General features: G+C 52.0%; 7 protein-coding genes across 7 annotated transcripts; 4 read left to right on the forward strand and 3 right to left on the reverse strand.

The window, feature by feature from the left end:
* Nucleotides 1–46: 46 nt before the first annotated feature.
* BDV59DRAFT_187989 (uncharacterized protein) lies at nucleotides 47–1,202 on the forward strand. Its single transcript, XM_073691327.1, has 2 exons — nucleotides 47–543; nucleotides 608–1,202. The coding sequence occupies exons 1-2, from the start codon at nucleotides 71–73 to the stop codon at nucleotides 1,125–1,127; spliced, it is 993 nt and encodes a 330-aa protein (XP_073543505.1). The 5' UTR covers nucleotides 47–70; the 3' UTR covers nucleotides 1,128–1,202.
* Nucleotides 1,203–1,674: 472 nt separating this feature from the next.
* BDV59DRAFT_187991 (uncharacterized protein) lies at nucleotides 1,675–2,908 on the forward strand. Its single transcript, XM_073691328.1, has 5 exons — nucleotides 1,675–2,125; nucleotides 2,182–2,270; nucleotides 2,333–2,389; nucleotides 2,456–2,507; nucleotides 2,574–2,908. Exons 1-5 carry the CDS (start codon nucleotides 1,895–1,897, stop codon nucleotides 2,754–2,756), a joined length of 612 nt encoding a protein of 203 aa, XP_073543506.1. The 5' UTR covers nucleotides 1,675–1,894; the 3' UTR covers nucleotides 2,757–2,908.
* A 3,302-nt stretch (nucleotides 2,909–6,210) lies between these two features.
* On the forward strand, nucleotides 6,211–8,525 carry BDV59DRAFT_210969 (putative MFS peptide transporter; the record flags this gene model as incomplete). Its single annotated transcript, XM_073695698.1, has 7 exons — nucleotides 6,211–6,475; nucleotides 6,524–6,637; nucleotides 6,690–6,912; nucleotides 6,964–7,335; nucleotides 7,388–7,542; nucleotides 7,598–8,023; nucleotides 8,075–8,525. The coding sequence occupies 7 exons, from the start codon at nucleotides 6,211–6,213 to the stop codon at nucleotides 8,326–8,328; spliced, it is 1,809 nt and encodes a 602-aa protein (XP_073543507.1). The 3' UTR covers nucleotides 8,329–8,525.
* Nucleotides 8,390–9,564, reverse strand: BDV59DRAFT_187992 (HIG1 domain-containing protein). The gene is made up of 2 exons (XM_073691329.1): nucleotides 9,443–9,564; nucleotides 8,390–9,369 (listed from the first exon to the last, which is right to left on the reverse strand). The coding sequence occupies exons 1-2, from the start codon at nucleotides 9,481–9,483 to the stop codon at nucleotides 8,628–8,630; spliced, it is 783 nt and encodes a 260-aa protein (XP_073543508.1). The 5' UTR covers nucleotides 9,484–9,564; the 3' UTR covers nucleotides 8,390–8,627.
* A 188-nt stretch (nucleotides 9,565–9,752) lies between these two features.
* BDV59DRAFT_187995 (transcription factor SPN1) lies at nucleotides 9,753–11,686 on the reverse strand. Its single transcript, XM_073691330.1, has 4 exons — nucleotides 10,889–11,686; nucleotides 10,734–10,816; nucleotides 10,203–10,681; nucleotides 9,753–10,150 (listed from the first exon to the last, which is right to left on the reverse strand). The coding sequence occupies exons 1-4, from the start codon at nucleotides 11,430–11,432 to the stop codon at nucleotides 9,898–9,900; spliced, it is 1,359 nt and encodes a 452-aa protein (XP_073543509.1). The 5' UTR covers nucleotides 11,433–11,686; the 3' UTR covers nucleotides 9,753–9,897.
* Nucleotides 11,687–11,824: 138 nt separating this feature from the next.
* BDV59DRAFT_205865 (uncharacterized protein) lies at nucleotides 11,825–12,167 on the forward strand (the record flags this gene model as incomplete). Its single annotated transcript, XM_073694716.1, has 4 exons — nucleotides 11,825–11,837; nucleotides 11,894–11,925; nucleotides 12,011–12,077; nucleotides 12,130–12,167. 4 exons carry the CDS (start codon nucleotides 11,825–11,827, stop codon nucleotides 12,165–12,167), a joined length of 150 nt encoding a protein of 49 aa, XP_073543510.1.
* Nucleotides 12,168–12,305: 138 nt separating this feature from the next.
* On the reverse strand, nucleotides 12,306–14,355 carry BDV59DRAFT_135573 (putative nucleoporin). The gene is made up of 3 exons (XM_073687053.1): nucleotides 13,367–14,355; nucleotides 12,652–13,307; nucleotides 12,306–12,594 (listed from the first exon to the last, which is right to left on the reverse strand). The coding sequence occupies exons 1-3, from the start codon at nucleotides 14,106–14,108 to the stop codon at nucleotides 12,487–12,489; spliced, it is 1,506 nt and encodes a 501-aa protein (XP_073543511.1). The 5' UTR covers nucleotides 14,109–14,355; the 3' UTR covers nucleotides 12,306–12,486.
* Between the last annotated feature and the right edge of the window lie 138 nt (nucleotides 14,356–14,493).

A 14,493-nucleotide genomic window follows, 5' to 3' on the forward strand; every position in this document is an offset into this window, starting at 1 on the left:
CATGTTGATTTCGTGGAATTAAGTAGATGGTTTGATATTCCCATCGATTGACTTCTCTTTGCCGCAAACCATGATCCCTATCCTGTATTTACTCTTCGGGGCCGCATTGGCCTTAGATCGAACAACTTCAATCGTTGCTGGAGTTGCGGAATATACAGGAGTTGCTGTTGATGTCTACAATCCACTGCCAACCCTTATCTACAACTGCTACAATCTGAAGTCAATCTGCAAGAATGTGGAAGAATATCTTGATGACAATAACTTGGTAATGGGTACAGGTTTGGACTTTCATTATGATAGCCTGTCTACAAGCACCGATAGACGTCGCCGGCAGTCGTGTCCGTCCAAGACTTGGACAAACGTACTCCCATTCCCGTGTGGAAGCGATCCTGCACAACCGAGTGTGATGCCTGGGAATCTACCTGCGAGGGTCGGCCCTCTTCCAGGCTGGCAGAACCCCGATTTTAAAATGGAAATTCCCAACCTGTTGGGTACTGGTCCCAGTGGGATGCGATATACATGCGATGAGTTTCCTGCTGCTTCGTGAGTGGTGATGATTGGATGCTTGTCGATTAATCATACATCCTAACACGTTCGTTCTACCTAGTTGGATTGAAGGGGGTGTGAACAATCAACCTCCATATACTAGTGTATACTGTGCACCCAAGCAAGTGTCTTGCGAAGGGGAGACGTGGAAGAGGGTCTTTGCAGCGAACCCGCTTTACCCCCATACAGCGAGTGAGCAGGACTGGCAAGCTGACGCACACTCATTGCTCGGCGGCTATGCCAAAAGGCGGAGTACTTCTAACTCGGGCGTCGTGATGAAATTTCACTTTACTACCACGAATTTGGGCGTTGGTAGTGCAGCCACAGCAGCTCAAGTTGTTATGCCTTCATTCGCCAACAATCCAGATACTACAGAAGTTGCCAACGCAAAAAGAGACGAGATTAAGCAGGTTGAAAGCCGTTTCCATTGCACCGGAGCTTTTTGTGAAGAGTTAAAGAAAGCTGGTTTTGACTTCGAGGTGCCGCCGCCCAGTCCTTCCTTTCAGTTGCTGAAAAGTGATTCTGGTACTGCGTCAGACTCGGAGTCGCCGCATGCTACATTCCACATTCTAACATTTTAGTATGGATTTATGCTATATCTATAGATAAATATGACAGTCGATTTCCAGATGTCTATATAACGGGGCAATTGTTGGCATATTATTCGGTTCGTGGTAGTATACATATTTGCCCCTTGATAGTTTATGGCATTAGTTTAATCGTCTGTAGCTCCCATAACATAGCTGTTTCTCGCAGAGTTTCTGATTTACACCCCTATTCTCTTTATGTGCCTCTATGACAATCATCCATAACGTGGGGTACGCAGACATTAATGATAGGAAGGTATGTTATACAGCATGCAAGTTTGATTCGTTCTTCGTGGCTTGGTTTGTTTCGTACGTCAACACGTCCTTGAATGTTTCTAGGACTTGGCTTTTGCTGTTGGTTGCCCGGATCGGCAATTATTCCCCTTCAATGCACAGATAGATTAATTTAAGACATCTCCATTATCGCTGATCAGGGTCCAATGACGGGCGATACCCGATATACACCTGCAGAATCGGACCCTACTTGATACTTGCTTTCGCCGCCACCATGCATGTACTAGGGAGAATATTCCTCTTTCGGAGTTGCGCCAAGCGAGCATGGTATACTGAGGTGTATCTCAATCAAGCATAAGCCATTCTTAAGCGAGAGGACTAAACACTACTTTAGTCTTACTGCATATTAGACCTCCTTGGGAGGACCCCAAATGTTTTGATATTGAAGGGAGGAATCCTGCAGCCATGCCCTTTGCCTTGACCAGGTTTGCTCGTTTTAGAGCCTCAGTTCATCAAAGGAGTATAAAATGCCCCTCCCCGCAAGCCCTAGACATATAAAATCTCTCCTAGCATTAAATCACTCCAAATCTTTCAAGATGCATACACCAGCAATAATTGTCTCCTTGGTCACCTTGATGGCAACAGCAAGTGCTGAAGCATGGCCACCAGGAAACCTTGCTGCCAGGGACAACCACGCCATGAAGATGCTCCTGCCTCTATCTGATGCCACTGGACTTGAGAAACGTGTAGAGGGTGGGGTACGTCTCTTCCAGATCATCAATTAATCTATGTCGCCGCTAAAAATTAGTCCTAGGTTTATATCTGCACAGATATCAACTGGGGCGGAACCTGCGGCTTTGCTAAACAACCGTGGGACGTGTGCATTCAATTGACGGATCCATAGTAAGTAACGATAGAGGATGCATTACACGGGTCGATCGGACTGACATGTTGTCATATTATAGCTGGCAGTCCATCTCTTCCATTGGCCCCGATGAATATAATGCCATTGTCGCTTACGAGTATGCCTGCAGACTACTTTCCTTGACTTCCTGTTTACATGTTTTGTCCATGCTAATGTGGCCTAGGGACTTCAACTGCGGGTCCTCCAATACTTTGACAATCTTCAACCCCGGCTATGTATGTCTTCCCACGCCTGGTCTTATCATATTTTGTTTCTCCATGCCAGTCCTAACAGTGTCGTAGTCGGATCTGAGAGCGGCTGGATGGAACGACCGTATCGGCAGCTTCAAGGTCAAGCAAATTCCGGGTCCCAACTGTGTATATAACCTGGGCACGCCTGCGCTACCCAGTGTTGATTGTACGATTTGCTGCAATGGTTGTGCCCGTGGCGGGTACTCTTGTTGCCCGGAGGGTTCGTTCTGTTGATCATGCAGCACATTTGAGGTTGGGGAATCTGGTGACATATTAGTCTGTCTGCCAGAGAGCTTATTGGGAAGAGTTAAATCAATATTATTTAGCAAGAGGGCAGTGAGTTTATTTCAACAGAATCATACTCTGAATACTAGTAAGGTGTGCACCGTTACTGTGGGGGTATTTTTGTATACAATAGTGTAAGGTCCATTAGAGGCCCAGTCATAGAAGGTATAGTAGATTTGACTTTTCATTGCTCATCCTCCAACAAGTACTGGGCCTCGATCAACGGCTCGAGCTCTGGATATTGGACAGGCTATGATAATGAATACCATTTTCATATGCTAATAGCATCCATGCCCTAGTCTCTTGTCTTCTTCGATGTCAGCCACGGACGTGTGACGATACCTCCGGGATGAATATCAAAGCGAGGAGCTGGTTGTCTTTATGTTAACGTATTCGGTAAGCGAACCGCCACTGCAAGCGAGCCGCCACTTTCTCGCGTTTTTGACCGCGTCAAAAATTCAACCACCAACCATGCCTCCAAAAGCGCGTCAAAATTCAAGATATTTGGCTGAGCAGGAGGGCCGAATACTACTAGCAATTTCCGCTATAGAAAGTGGGCAAATTACTTAAGTTGCTAAAGCTGCGCGTGTCTATAATATGCCTCGTTCAACTCTCCGAGACAGACTACGCGGTATAAATTATCGCAAGGAAATACGCGCCAACAATCAGAAAATAACCCAGAATAAAGAGGAATTACTTAAACGATGGATTCTATCGCTAATTCAACGTGGAGCGCCTCCCCGACCGTCTTATATACGAGATATAGCTAATATTCTTCTTGCACAGCGCGGTACTACACCTATTCAGTTAGTCGGAGAGAAATGGGTGTATAACTTTACTAATCGACATAAAGAGCTAAAATCATGCTTTTGTAGTCGCTATAATTACCGGCGCGCTCAAAATGAGGATCCAAAGATAATTCAGGAGTGGTTTAGTCGTGTACAAATCACTATAATACAACATAGTATTGCACTGGAGGATATCTACAATTTTGATGAAACTGGCTTCGCTATAGGCCTAGTAGGCACTGCTAAAGTGATTACTAGAGCTGATTACTATGGAAAAGCACGTCTCGTACAGCCAGGCAACCGAGAATAGGTTATATCTATTAAATGTGTGAGCTCTACTGGATGGGCGCTCCCACCATGCATTATCTTTAAGGGCAAGGTTCATATAGAGGGTTAGCTTAAGAATATAAAGCTTCCATATGACGCATTGAAGTTAGTCCTAATAGATAGACTACTGATGAAATTAGACTTCGCTAGCTTCGATATCTCTTTATTCCCGCTACTACTGGCCGTACGACTAGGAAATACCGGCTTCTAGTTCTTGATGGCTATGGCAGTTATCTCACGCCTCAGTTCGACCAATTATACAGTGAGAATTATATTATTCCTATCTGCATACCTGCTCATTCATCTCATCTCCTACAGCCTTTAGATATAGGCTGTTTTGCACCGCTAAAACACGCGTATAGAGGCTTAGTGGAAAAGCTTATGCGTACGGGCGTCAACCATATTAATAAATATAACTTTTTGGAGGTATTTCCTGCAGCCCGCGACACTGCTTTTAAAGCAAAGACTATTCGGAATAGCTTCGTAGCAGCTAGCTTAGTCCTATATAATCTAGAAAGGGTACTTAGCAAGCTAAATATTCAACTAAAGACCCCTACACTACCAGGCAGTCGGTCAACCAATTCAGCGCCTAAAACACCATACAACGCTAGGCAGCTAGAAAAGCAGGTATCTACAGTGAAAAGGCTGCTTAAAGCGCATTCCCAGAGCTCTATTCCTTCATTAGAAGCGCGATTAAATAAGCTTATAAAAGGTTACGAATTGCATCTTTATGAGCTTATTCTTGCACGGGAAGAACTGTATGATTTACGCGCTTCTAATGGGAAACAGATCCAAAAGCGGAAGCGCTCTACTAAGCAACGCCATATGCCTAAAGGTTATACTATCTAGGGAGATCAGGAGGGATTCCAGCGTAAAAATGAGGCTTCTGAAGTGCTTGTAGACCAAGAACCTTCTACAGAACAATCGCGCGTACGAGCGCCACCTCGCTGCAGTGATTGTCATATTCTAGGACATAGGCGATTGCAATGTCCTAATCGAGTTCCTAATTGATTTTTAGATAGAAATGCAATTGTTTTGTTGATAAAAGCGATAAAACTTCATATAGTGAGCGGAGGTGGCGGCTCGCTTGCAGTGGCGGTTCGCTTACCGAATACGTTACCAGATCTGGCGGATGGATGACTAATCAGGCATGGTCGTAGTTAACTATTAGAGTTTCCACCCAAACTGGACGTCCTGCATCTCTAGTATCTTAGAATATCTGTGGACTCGGTCAGCCTTGTTGGTTCTCTGAATTCCGATAACTGGTCCACTGAATACATCTAGTTCAGCAGACCTGCCTCGGTTGTACCCTATATATCCCACAGCCAATCCACGACGCTCTCAGGCAGGCTAAGCTCCACCGCCGAGACCCAGCCCAACGCTTAGCCTAGCATGATGGGCTTGATTGGTTCCCCGTTGGCGTTATCAGTGGTTCTCGTAGCGCCATCGCCGTCCGACGGACTCAGTGTCTCAGTCCGATAGCCAGGTCGATGCTTGCGTTATCATCGGCCCCAATTTCGCCTGATGTTGCATCGCTCTCGTGCAAGATGTCGTACGGAGGGGAGGGGCTCCATGTAACCATCGCCTTATCACGCAATTTTGGCTGTCGTTATCTGAATGCGATAGGCCACATGGCGAACTATCTCCCCTGATTGCGGGGGGTCGCACTTCAGACCCGCGCTGATTCGCTCTCAACGCTTGGATACATGCATATCTTCTCATAGGACAGGAGGATACGTCTGAGCACCCGTACCGAAAGTTTCATCCCCCAGGTCCCAACACCGGGATCTATAACCAGTGGCAAGAAGGGTGAGAGAATGGTAGTCCTGCTGGGTCCAATGATCGGGCAGAACGAGCTCGTGTCGATTAGGCCCCTCAACTCTGATATATGAATGGAGACTGTCGGCTCATCATCTGACGCTTGGTAAATGAACCGCTGTTAGAGTCAACGAATCCCATCGTGTCAAAACGCGACGAAGCAATACCTAGCGTCGGCTCGTGCTTCTAGTAGGCCGCTAGAACCGGAACGCAAATAACGAATGTTCACGGGTGAACATATAAACGAGATACCGTAGACGACCCACGCCATCTCCGTCCCAGTCGGGATAGAAGCGCCGAGTCTAACGTGCTGGTCTGCATCGAATCCTCCTATCACGCAAGGGGGGTCCATGATAGCTACGAGAAAGTGTCTTTAAAAACCTTCTGATCCCTCGTGCATCTTCCTTTCTCGTCTTTTTTTTTCCCCCTGTTTTCCCCTCACTGTATATCTCGGTTTGCCCGTCGCAATCATGAGCGACCCAGTTGACCCATCCGATCAGGTCTATGTCGCCCAAGCGCATGCCTACAAGGGTTCGCTTGAGGCCCCCCTTCCTGAGAAAGAGACTGCCGTCATTTCAACCGTACCCTCGGTGCATGATGACGGTCGCGAGTACCCCACCTTGGAAGAAGAGCGAACGTTGCGTCGTGTGGCTGGCAAGGTGAGATGGACCGCTTATACTGTCGCCTTTGTGGAATTGTGTGAGCGGTTTTCTTACTATGGAACTACGGCGGTTTGTAAGTGATCTCTTCCGTTCCAGATAGAATCCGTCCTGACAGACTCAGTCGTCAATTTTATCCAACAACCTCTCCCGGAAGGCTCATCGACTGGGGCCGGTTTCTCTGGGCAATCGGGCGCTCTCGACATGGGACAAAGAGCCTCGACTGGATTGACGACCTGTGAGTGATGCTCAAAATCTGCCCTCCACCCATCACTGACACCAGCTTCTAGTCAATACCTTCTGGTGTTATTTGATGCCGATTCTGGGTGCCTGGGTCGCTGACGAGTTCTGGGGCCGTCTCAAGACCATCCAAGTGTCGATCGCCTTCGCAATGGTTGGCCATATCATTCTTATCATATCAGCTCTTCCGCCGGTCATTGCCAATCCGCATGGTGCCCTAGGCTGTTTTGCCGTCGGTCTGGTGATTTTCGGAATTGGCGTGGGTGGCTTTAAGTATGAGCGCCCTCCTTCCAGCATCCATCAATCAATGCTGACATCCTCCAGATCGAACATCGCACCTCTGATCGCCGAGCAGCACAAAGAGACCCGGATGTTCATCCAGACCATCCCCAAAACTGGCGAGCGGGTCATTGTCGACCCCAATCAGACCGTCACTCGTATCTTCCTCTACTTCTACTTCATGATCAATGTCGGTTCCTTGGTGGGTTCAATCGCCATGGTGTACGCGGAGAAATACGTCGGGTTCTGGCTTGCTTTCCTCCTGCCAACTATCATGTTCGCCTTCTGTCCCATCGTGATCTTCCTCTGTCGCAAGAAGTACGACGTGACGCCTCCGACTGGATCCGTAGCCGCCAAGGCATTCAAACTCTGGGCCTTTGCATTGAACGGCAGGTGGTCGTGGAATCCCGTCACATTGTAAGTCTTAACGTGTACAGAGCCGTCGAATAGTGGGCTCATCTCTATGCAGTGTGAAGAATTGCCGGTCTGGCGACTTCTGGGAGCGAGTCAAGCCAAGCAACATCGAGCACAAGCCCGAGTGGATGACCTTCGACGATGAGTGGGTTGACGAGGTGCGTCGAGCTGTCAAAGCTTGTGCCGTCTTCCTCTGGTACCCGGTATACTGTATGTCTCTTCATCTAACACCTCGCCGTATGTCCTCTAATCGCGAAACATCTAGGGCTCGCCTACGGCCAGATGACCAACAACCTGACCTCGCAAAGCGCCACCATGACCTTGAACGGGGTCCCGAACGACATCATCAACAACCTCGACCCGCTGGCCTTGATCATTTTCATCCCGATCATGGACCAGTTCATCTACCCTGGCCTCCGCCGTCTGGGGTTCAACTTCACCCCGCTGAAGAGAATCTGGGTCGGATACCTGGTCGCCGCGGCGGCCATGGTCTCTGCCGCCGTGATCCAGTACTACATCTACAAGACGAGCCCCTGCGGCGACCACCCCAGCAGCTGCGACAAGAGCGCGCCTCTCAACGTGTGGATCCAGGCGGTGCCGTACGTGCTGATTGCGTTTTCGGAGATCTTCACCTCGATCACTGGTTACGAGTACGCCTACACCAAGGCGCCCAAGAACATGAAGAGTCTGGGTACGTTTCTGCAGCCTCCAAATGGACCCCTGTAGACTAATCTGTGCACAGTGCAATCACTCTTTCTCTTCATGAACGCCATCTCCTCCGCCATCCAGCAGGCCCTGACGGCTCTGTCGGCGGACCCCCTCCTCATTTGGAACTATGGGTTCGTGGCTGTTCTAGCCTTTGTCGGTGGCAACCTCTTCTACCTGACTCACTACAGCTTGGACCAGCAGGAAGACGAGCTCAACAAGATCGAGGCCTCAACGTATCTGGGGCGTCATCCACAGCAGCAGGACGAGAAGACGGATCCAGAGCGGTAGTGCGGGTTGTATTGATAGTATTGATTTACGAATACATAGCACGTATGATGGGCAAAAGCAATCCACGACAAATCCGCGTCATTATTTCGATGTAGAGAAGGGAATAGTCTTTAAGTACAATAGGGTCATGAGTATACAGGCAACGAGACAGCAGGCTAGTCCGCCAACAGCCCGGTGCAGAAAATCAAAAACGCCATTCACCCAGCAGAATGCACACAAAGGAAGAATAACCGCAGGCACTTTTCACGCCCAAAACAGTGTCAAGCCCACATGAACCAACCCCATCTATCCAAACGCGTCTATTTCTGCTTCGGCTTCTCCTTCTCCTCGGCAGGCTGCTCCGCCAGGGCCTCCTTCGGAGCACCCTCCAGCTTCCCCTGCTCATGGTGTTCATACAGCGACACATGCTTCTTCTTCAGACGGTCCTCCTCAGCCGCGACCATATCCTTCCAGAGGTCGCCTCCATGCTCGTCCTCCGACGCGCCCACCTGGACCTGCTCCTTCGACACAGCGCCGCCAGCACCGGCCTGCTTGGGCGCATCCAGGATGCCCTTGCCCTTCTTCTGGTCGGAGATCTCAAACGCCGCCGAGGCGACCAGCACGGCCAGCGTCAAGCCCTGGGCATACACACGGGCCTGGACGATCTTCTGCTGGCCGGAGAGGTAGGGGTTACGGCCGACGAGGACAAACGAACCAATCATAGAGGCGACCCAGGTGGCGCCGACGATCTTGTACTTCTCGCGGCGCGCCCAGATCAGCGCGCGGTCGATGAACGACATGCCGCGCAGCTCCTCATTCCGCAGCTGCTGCTCGCGGTTCTCGTACCACTGCCGCTGCTGGTTGCGCTCCGCCTCGAACGCCCGCGACGAGCTGTCCGCCGCCACAATCCCCACGAACGTCCCCGACGACGTCACCAGGAACGCCTTCATCGGGAGCGTCAGATTGCGGATTGTGTGGTACCGCCGTGCGCCGGCCATCACGCCCGCGAGTCCTCCAACCAGTCCGAGCATGCCGCCGATCGTTCCGCCCTTGACGACCTGTCTGCGTGGTTGTTAGCGGGATTGCTGCGTATGGTATGATATGGGGGAGCTTGGGAGAGCGGGTCGGAACGGACCGGTAGTGGGCGTCTTCCTCTTCCTTGGTAAGGAGCTTCATGGTGAATTGAGATGAATTGCGAGGGGTAGGAATGGGATGTAATGGAACGGAGGGTGGGAAGGAGAAGTAATTGAGAGAGGCAGATGGGAGGATAGAAAAAGAGATAGCAAAGCCCGGTGACGTACGATTTGCGGGATTCCCGTTTCGGCGGGATTCGGACCTTTCTCGGCCCGCCTCCCGATAGGCCAGAGTGGCTGACTCAGCGGCGGTTCTCGCACGAGATCCTGAGTCAGCAGATTATGTCATCCCGCAGGGGGGTCAGGTTGCCCGAAGGAGATAAAACTTCCGATTTGAAACTACTCCATAATATAAACATGGCCAAGTAAAGAACAGAGGCACGATGCGAAGGTCCCGTTCCGATCCCATCCCAGATGAAGTTGACGAAGCAAAGAAAGAAAAGTGACAACAAGGCGTCTACTTGCGCGACCCCTTCTGTGCAGCAATCTGGCGCGCCCGCATGCGCCGGAATCGATCTTCTCCGCTGGCTCCCAGGGGACGAGCAAACTTGCTCTCCTGCACCATCGTCGGCCGGGGAACCACCGTGTAGCTTGTATGCGTGATCTCGGCCCGTGCGCGGTTGGCCAAACGAGGAGGGAGGAGTTCGCGGGCGCGCGCTTCCGCGGCCGTGGCCTGCGCCGATGTCGTTGTCGTGCGTGTAGCCAGTTTCCTGGGACAGTAAGCATGGGGAGTGTGAAGGGGGGCCAGAGCGCGATACATACCGAGGGTCGAACTCGGCCTCCTGGTAGACCCGCTTGGAGTAGTCATCGCTGCGCTGGAGGATCGGACGCGTCCATTCGGCCAGAAGACGTTCGGCCATGCGCTTGATCCCCGGCTCTGGGCGCTTGCTCTTGGTGTAGAATACAATCACCTTGCCGATCCCACTGGCGACAAGGGCTTCCTTGTTGATGGGGAGCTTTGCCAGTGAGTTCATCAGATCGCGCTGGATATTGTACGCCGGCAGCGAGCCATCATCCAGTGGTTCCAGGAAAAACTTGACGGCCTCGAGCAGATTGATTTCCGGATCCACCAAGCTGTTCATGTACTGGTTGCGGTTCAGCAACGAGACGACCTCCGGCAGCATCTTGAGCTTGTGCATGGCGGGTTTGCCCTCCCGACGGTTGATCGCATCCATCTGAGCAGCGTGGGTCATGCGCTTGCGCATATCCTCAATCTCGGCATCGGCCATTTGTTCCAAGTCCTAGGCCTCATTAGTATATAACCACAACTATCGGAAACAGGCGAAAGCGTACAATGCCGTCCGCCTTGCGGAACCGTCTTTTCGTAGGCTTTTTCAGAGCTTCATCCATAGCTCGGTCAAGGGCACGACGACGACCTAGATAGACACTCAGTCAGGCTCTCTCTTCTCCTCCGCACAAAGCCGCACGGAAAAGGGGGCAGAACATACGCGTTTCGGGATCCAACAATTCTTCGTCCTCTGGCGTCGCCTCTCTTCTCTTCTTGCGCTCCTTCTTGCGCGACCGATCCTCGCCATCACTGCCCGCATCTTCCAGCTCCCTCATGCGCCGGCTCTTCTTCTCCCGTCGGCCTTCCCGCTTCCGTTGCGATCGCTCGCCATCGGCTTCTTCGCCTGTGCGCTTGCGTTTATGCCGACCGATCAGCTTCAGGTTATCCTCGTCGATCGCCAGCTGCGGCCGATCCTCGATATCGACGTTCTCGGGGTCGAAGTCTTCGAACTGCGCCTCATCGACTTCCGACAGGATCGACTCGTCGTCCGAGCCTGCATCCTCTTTCGCGTCTTCCTGTCCGTCTTCTCCGTCACCGCCTGCAGGCTGTTCGTCGTCATGGACAGGAGGCGTCTCCCCTTGTCCTTCGTCTTCGTCGTCACCCCCGGCGCCGGGAGTCGGGGCCTGGGCCGGCTCGTCAAGCTGGTCGTCCTCCACCTGGGGGTCTGGGGCGGCGACCGGACTCGGTTCGGGACTGGCAGACATGTTGTGTTGATGACACAGGGGAATCTTCGATGTAGTGGTGTAGAAGGAGCGTGGGAGCTCCGCGCCTTGACGCCGTGCGTACGGCGACTTCAAAGAGACGTGAGGATTATCAAGGGAGAAAAGAAGGATTACTGGGCGACTAATGTTCTGCGAGTTGAGGATGTGAACAGGGTAATCGGAGTGTAAGAAAAGATGGAGAGTGGGAGGGAGGGAGTTCCAGACAAGTCGTGGTACGGATCAAGTCGAGAGAAATTCCGCCTCCGCGGTGGTCTGTGCTCGGCAGAATCTCCTTCCAGCATCATCTCCATCTCTCTCCGTCACTACCACCACTCCCACTCCCACCCCATCTGTTACTCTTCCCCCCTCTCTCTGTTTCTCTCTTTACCGTCACCATGTTCGCTCCCGGTAGGTCTCTCTTCAACAATCTCAAAACACTCAGAACCCTCTCTAAACATACCCAGGTCAGGAACAGCTCTCCAAGGAAGAAATCAAGGTATTTCCACCGTCGCAAGACCACCCCGATCTGGACCTCCAGATCCTCGATATACGCCCCCTCTGAGCACTGCTGACTGTCCCAGGCTGGTGAGGCTCAGGCCAACCAGACCGTCAACATGGCCATCGCTGGCGGTATCCTCCTCTACCTTTGTAAGGACACCGATCTCCCTGCAGTCCATCATCCTCGCTGACCTCTGATCAGCCCCCTTCGCCGTCGACCTCGTCAAGAAGTTCCTCTAAACCGCTACGTTTCCGATTACCCCGACAGAATGAAGTCGCAGGGTTAGCCGGTGTTGCGTTGACTATTTCCATGCCTCGCTAGAGGGCAGTTGTATCATTATTGTACATGCGAAGTTTCGGATAGAACGGGAAAATATGACACGATGTGGTTTTGTTATCTTTGTTTAAGGAGTTAATAGACAGACAAAAAAGAGACCAGAACATCTCATGCAAAATACCGGCTCCCAAAACTCCTTGCTCCCAACGTCAACCATAAGATAGAGATCCCGAGGGTTGAAAAACATATGCGAATGGTCCGGTGGAAAAGATGCAAGGTCCCTTAGTTATCCACTCGGCCTTGGAGCTTCTCTGCTTCTTCGAAATCTTTCTTGACCGCCACGAGCTCCTTTTGCAGGTGCTGGATCTGCGCGTGGTAGTCATCCAGGATCTAGAACGTATTAGCATCCACCGCAGATCAAATGAGTGAGCAAACATAGAACTCTACCTTCTTAGCCGCCTTCATCGTGTTCTCGTCCAACTCATCCTCCGCCTGAGCCGCAGCGCCCGGTCCAGCCCGCTCAATCTCCAACTGTAGACGTTTCGACTGTTCCCGGATCGCAAGCATTCGAGCCCAGATCTCCTCCGCGCGGCCATTCAACGACGGGTCGAAGACCGATCGCTCCAATTGGGCAAGCTTCTTCTTCAACTCCTCCTCCGCGTCGTCCATCGCATAGCCCCGGTTGCGCAGAACCTGCGTCTTGGCGGCAAGGGCCAGACAGCGCTTGCTCAGCACCAGATGCTTGCGACGACAGTCGGCGATCTTGACCGAGATCTTCAGGTCATGGCGAGATAGCAAATCGGACAGACAGTTGTTGATCTCATGCAGGCGCGTCTGCATCATCGTAAGGAAGTCCTTCTGTCGCTGCGCTCGCTTGCCCAGCTCCCAAAATCCCTTCACCAGGACAGGCACGTAGCCCGGAGCAGGTCGCTTCCGCAGCGCATCCTCCCATTTGGTTTCGTCATCTTCGGCGCCAGGTTGGTAGAACGGTGCGTTGTCCTCGCCGACGTTGTTATACAGGTACGTGCGGAACGGAGAGGCGCGGTTCGCCGCATCCCATTTGTCCTTGACAATTTGCATCTGCATTGGGACCGTTCGGTGCACTGTTGTGTTGCGTTAGCTCGGTGATTTTCCAGCGCATCGCTTCCAGCGAAAGACTTACCTCCGGTCACCGCGCGACCAGGAGACCAAAGACTCGATCCCGGTTGCTGCGTCGTGGACTGGCCCAGTTGCGGTTGCTGTTGTTGTTGGGCCTGCTGTTGCTGACCCCCCAGGAGAGAACCTCCAAAAAGGCTCTGTTGTTGCTGAGGCTGCTGCTGTTGGGTCTGACCTAATCCACCAAAAAGGCCCCCGCCCTGTTGCTGCGTCGTTTGTTGCTGTCCACCACCCAGGGTACCTCCGAAAAGACCTCCTCCTTGGGGCTTCTGCTGTCCCAAGGTACCCCCAAACAACCCACCGCCAGTCTGTTGCTGCTGGGGCTGCTGTTGCTGTGTCTGGGTCTGACCGAGCCCACTGAAAAGACCGCCGCCGGTCTGGGGTTTCTGCTGGGTCGTCGATCCGAAAAGCCCACCAGACTGGGGCTGGTTTTGAGTTGTAGTCGTGGAACTGCCAAAAAGCCCGCCGCTTTGGGGCTGATTCTGGGTCGTAGTCGTGGAGCTGCCGAAAAGCCCACCGGTTTGCTGGGGCTGCGGTGTCGCAGTGGAAGAACCGAACAATCCGCCGCCAGTCGAGCTCTGTTGGTTCTGCGTGGAACCGAACAGGCCTCCTCCGCTCTGCTGGTTGCCGGTAGTGGCATTGGAGCCAAAGAGACCGCCGCCGCTGGTGCCGCCGCCAAAGGGGCTGGGTTTATTTGCGGTCGAGCCAAACAGACCACCAGACTGCGATTGGTTACCGAACAGAGACATTATGCAGGATGAGGGTACAGAATTTCCGCGGGCGAGGAGGACGCTTCGGGGTTGGAATGGAGAAGTGAATAAAACGCGACGAGATTGTTAATCCGCAGCGGATGTCGAGAAGAATAGAAGCTCCGCAACGAGCGTGGCAGGGTGTAAAAGCTATCGAGCAAGGAGTCCAGAAGTTCGAGCAGGCTCAATGCTTCATCATGCAACAGCAGAGTCCTGGAGGAGGATGTCGCCGGTTGTCTGGCGGGAGAGGTTGACCGAGCAATAATAACGGAAGCTCCTGCAATCACTTTGTTTTTCGCGCTAGTCACGTGAGAGCTCCGCTCCACTTCTACCACTCAACAGACTACTACTACCAGTATCTTTCCATACTCTCCTCCATACTCTC

The sequence above is a fragment of the Aspergillus ambiguus genome (assembly GCF_047715705.1).
Source record: "Aspergillus ambiguus strain CBS 117.58 unplaced genomic scaffold BDV59scaffold_51, whole genome shotgun sequence".
NCBI lineage: Eukaryota > Fungi > Ascomycota > Eurotiomycetes > Eurotiales > Aspergillaceae > Aspergillus > Aspergillus ambiguus.

Excerpts from the sequence above, each read along its gene's own strand:
- BDV59DRAFT_187989 (XM_073691327.1), top strand. The coding sequence starts at position 71 with ATGATCCCTATCCTGTATTTACTCTTCGGGGCCGCATTGGCCTTAGAT. Across the intron at positions 544-607 it reads GATGAGTTTCCTGCTGCTTC|TTGGATTGAAGGGGGTGTGA; the intron begins GTGAGTGGTGAT and ends CGTTCTACCTAG.
- BDV59DRAFT_187991 (XM_073691328.1), top strand. The coding sequence starts at position 1,895 with ATGCCCCTCCCCGCAAGCCCTAGACATATAAAATCTCTCCTAGCATTA. Across the intron at positions 2,390-2,455 it reads AATGCCATTGTCGCTTACGA|GGACTTCAACTGCGGGTCCT; the intron begins GTATGCCTGCAG and ends AATGTGGCCTAG. Across the intron at positions 2,508-2,573 it reads CAATCTTCAACCCCGGCTAT|TCGGATCTGAGAGCGGCTGG; the intron begins GTATGTCTTCCC and ends ACAGTGTCGTAG.
- BDV59DRAFT_187992 (XM_073691329.1), bottom strand. The coding sequence starts at position 9,483 with ATGAAGCTCCTTACCAAGGAAGAGGAAGACGCCCACTACCG. Across the intron at positions 9,370-9,442 it reads GAGGAAGACGCCCACTACCG|ACAGGTCGTCAAGGGCGGAA; the intron begins GTCCGTTCCGAC and ends ACAACCACGCAG.
- BDV59DRAFT_187995 (XM_073691330.1), bottom strand. The coding sequence starts at position 11,432 with ATGTCTGCCAGTCCCGAACCGAGTCCGGTCGCCGCCCCAGACCCCCAG. Across the intron at positions 10,817-10,888 it reads ATTGTTGGATCCCGAAACGC|GTCGTCGTCGTGCCCTTGAC; the intron begins GTATGTTCTGCC and ends GTGTCTATCTAG. Across the intron at positions 10,151-10,202 it reads GAGGCCGAGTTCGACCCTCG|GAAACTGGCTACACGCACGA; the intron begins GTATGTATCGCG and ends TTACTGTCCCAG.
- BDV59DRAFT_135573 (XM_073687053.1), bottom strand. The coding sequence starts at position 14,108 with ATGTCTCTGTTCGGTAACCAATCGCAGTCTGGTGGTCTGTTTGGCTCG. Across the intron at positions 13,308-13,366 it reads TGGTCGCGCGGTGACCGGAG|TGCACCGAACGGTCCCAATG; the intron begins GTAAGTCTTTCG and ends GCAACACAACAG. Across the intron at positions 12,595-12,651 it reads CGATGAAGGCGGCTAAGAAG|ATCCTGGATGACTACCACGC; the intron begins GTAGAGTTCTAT and ends AATACGTTCTAG.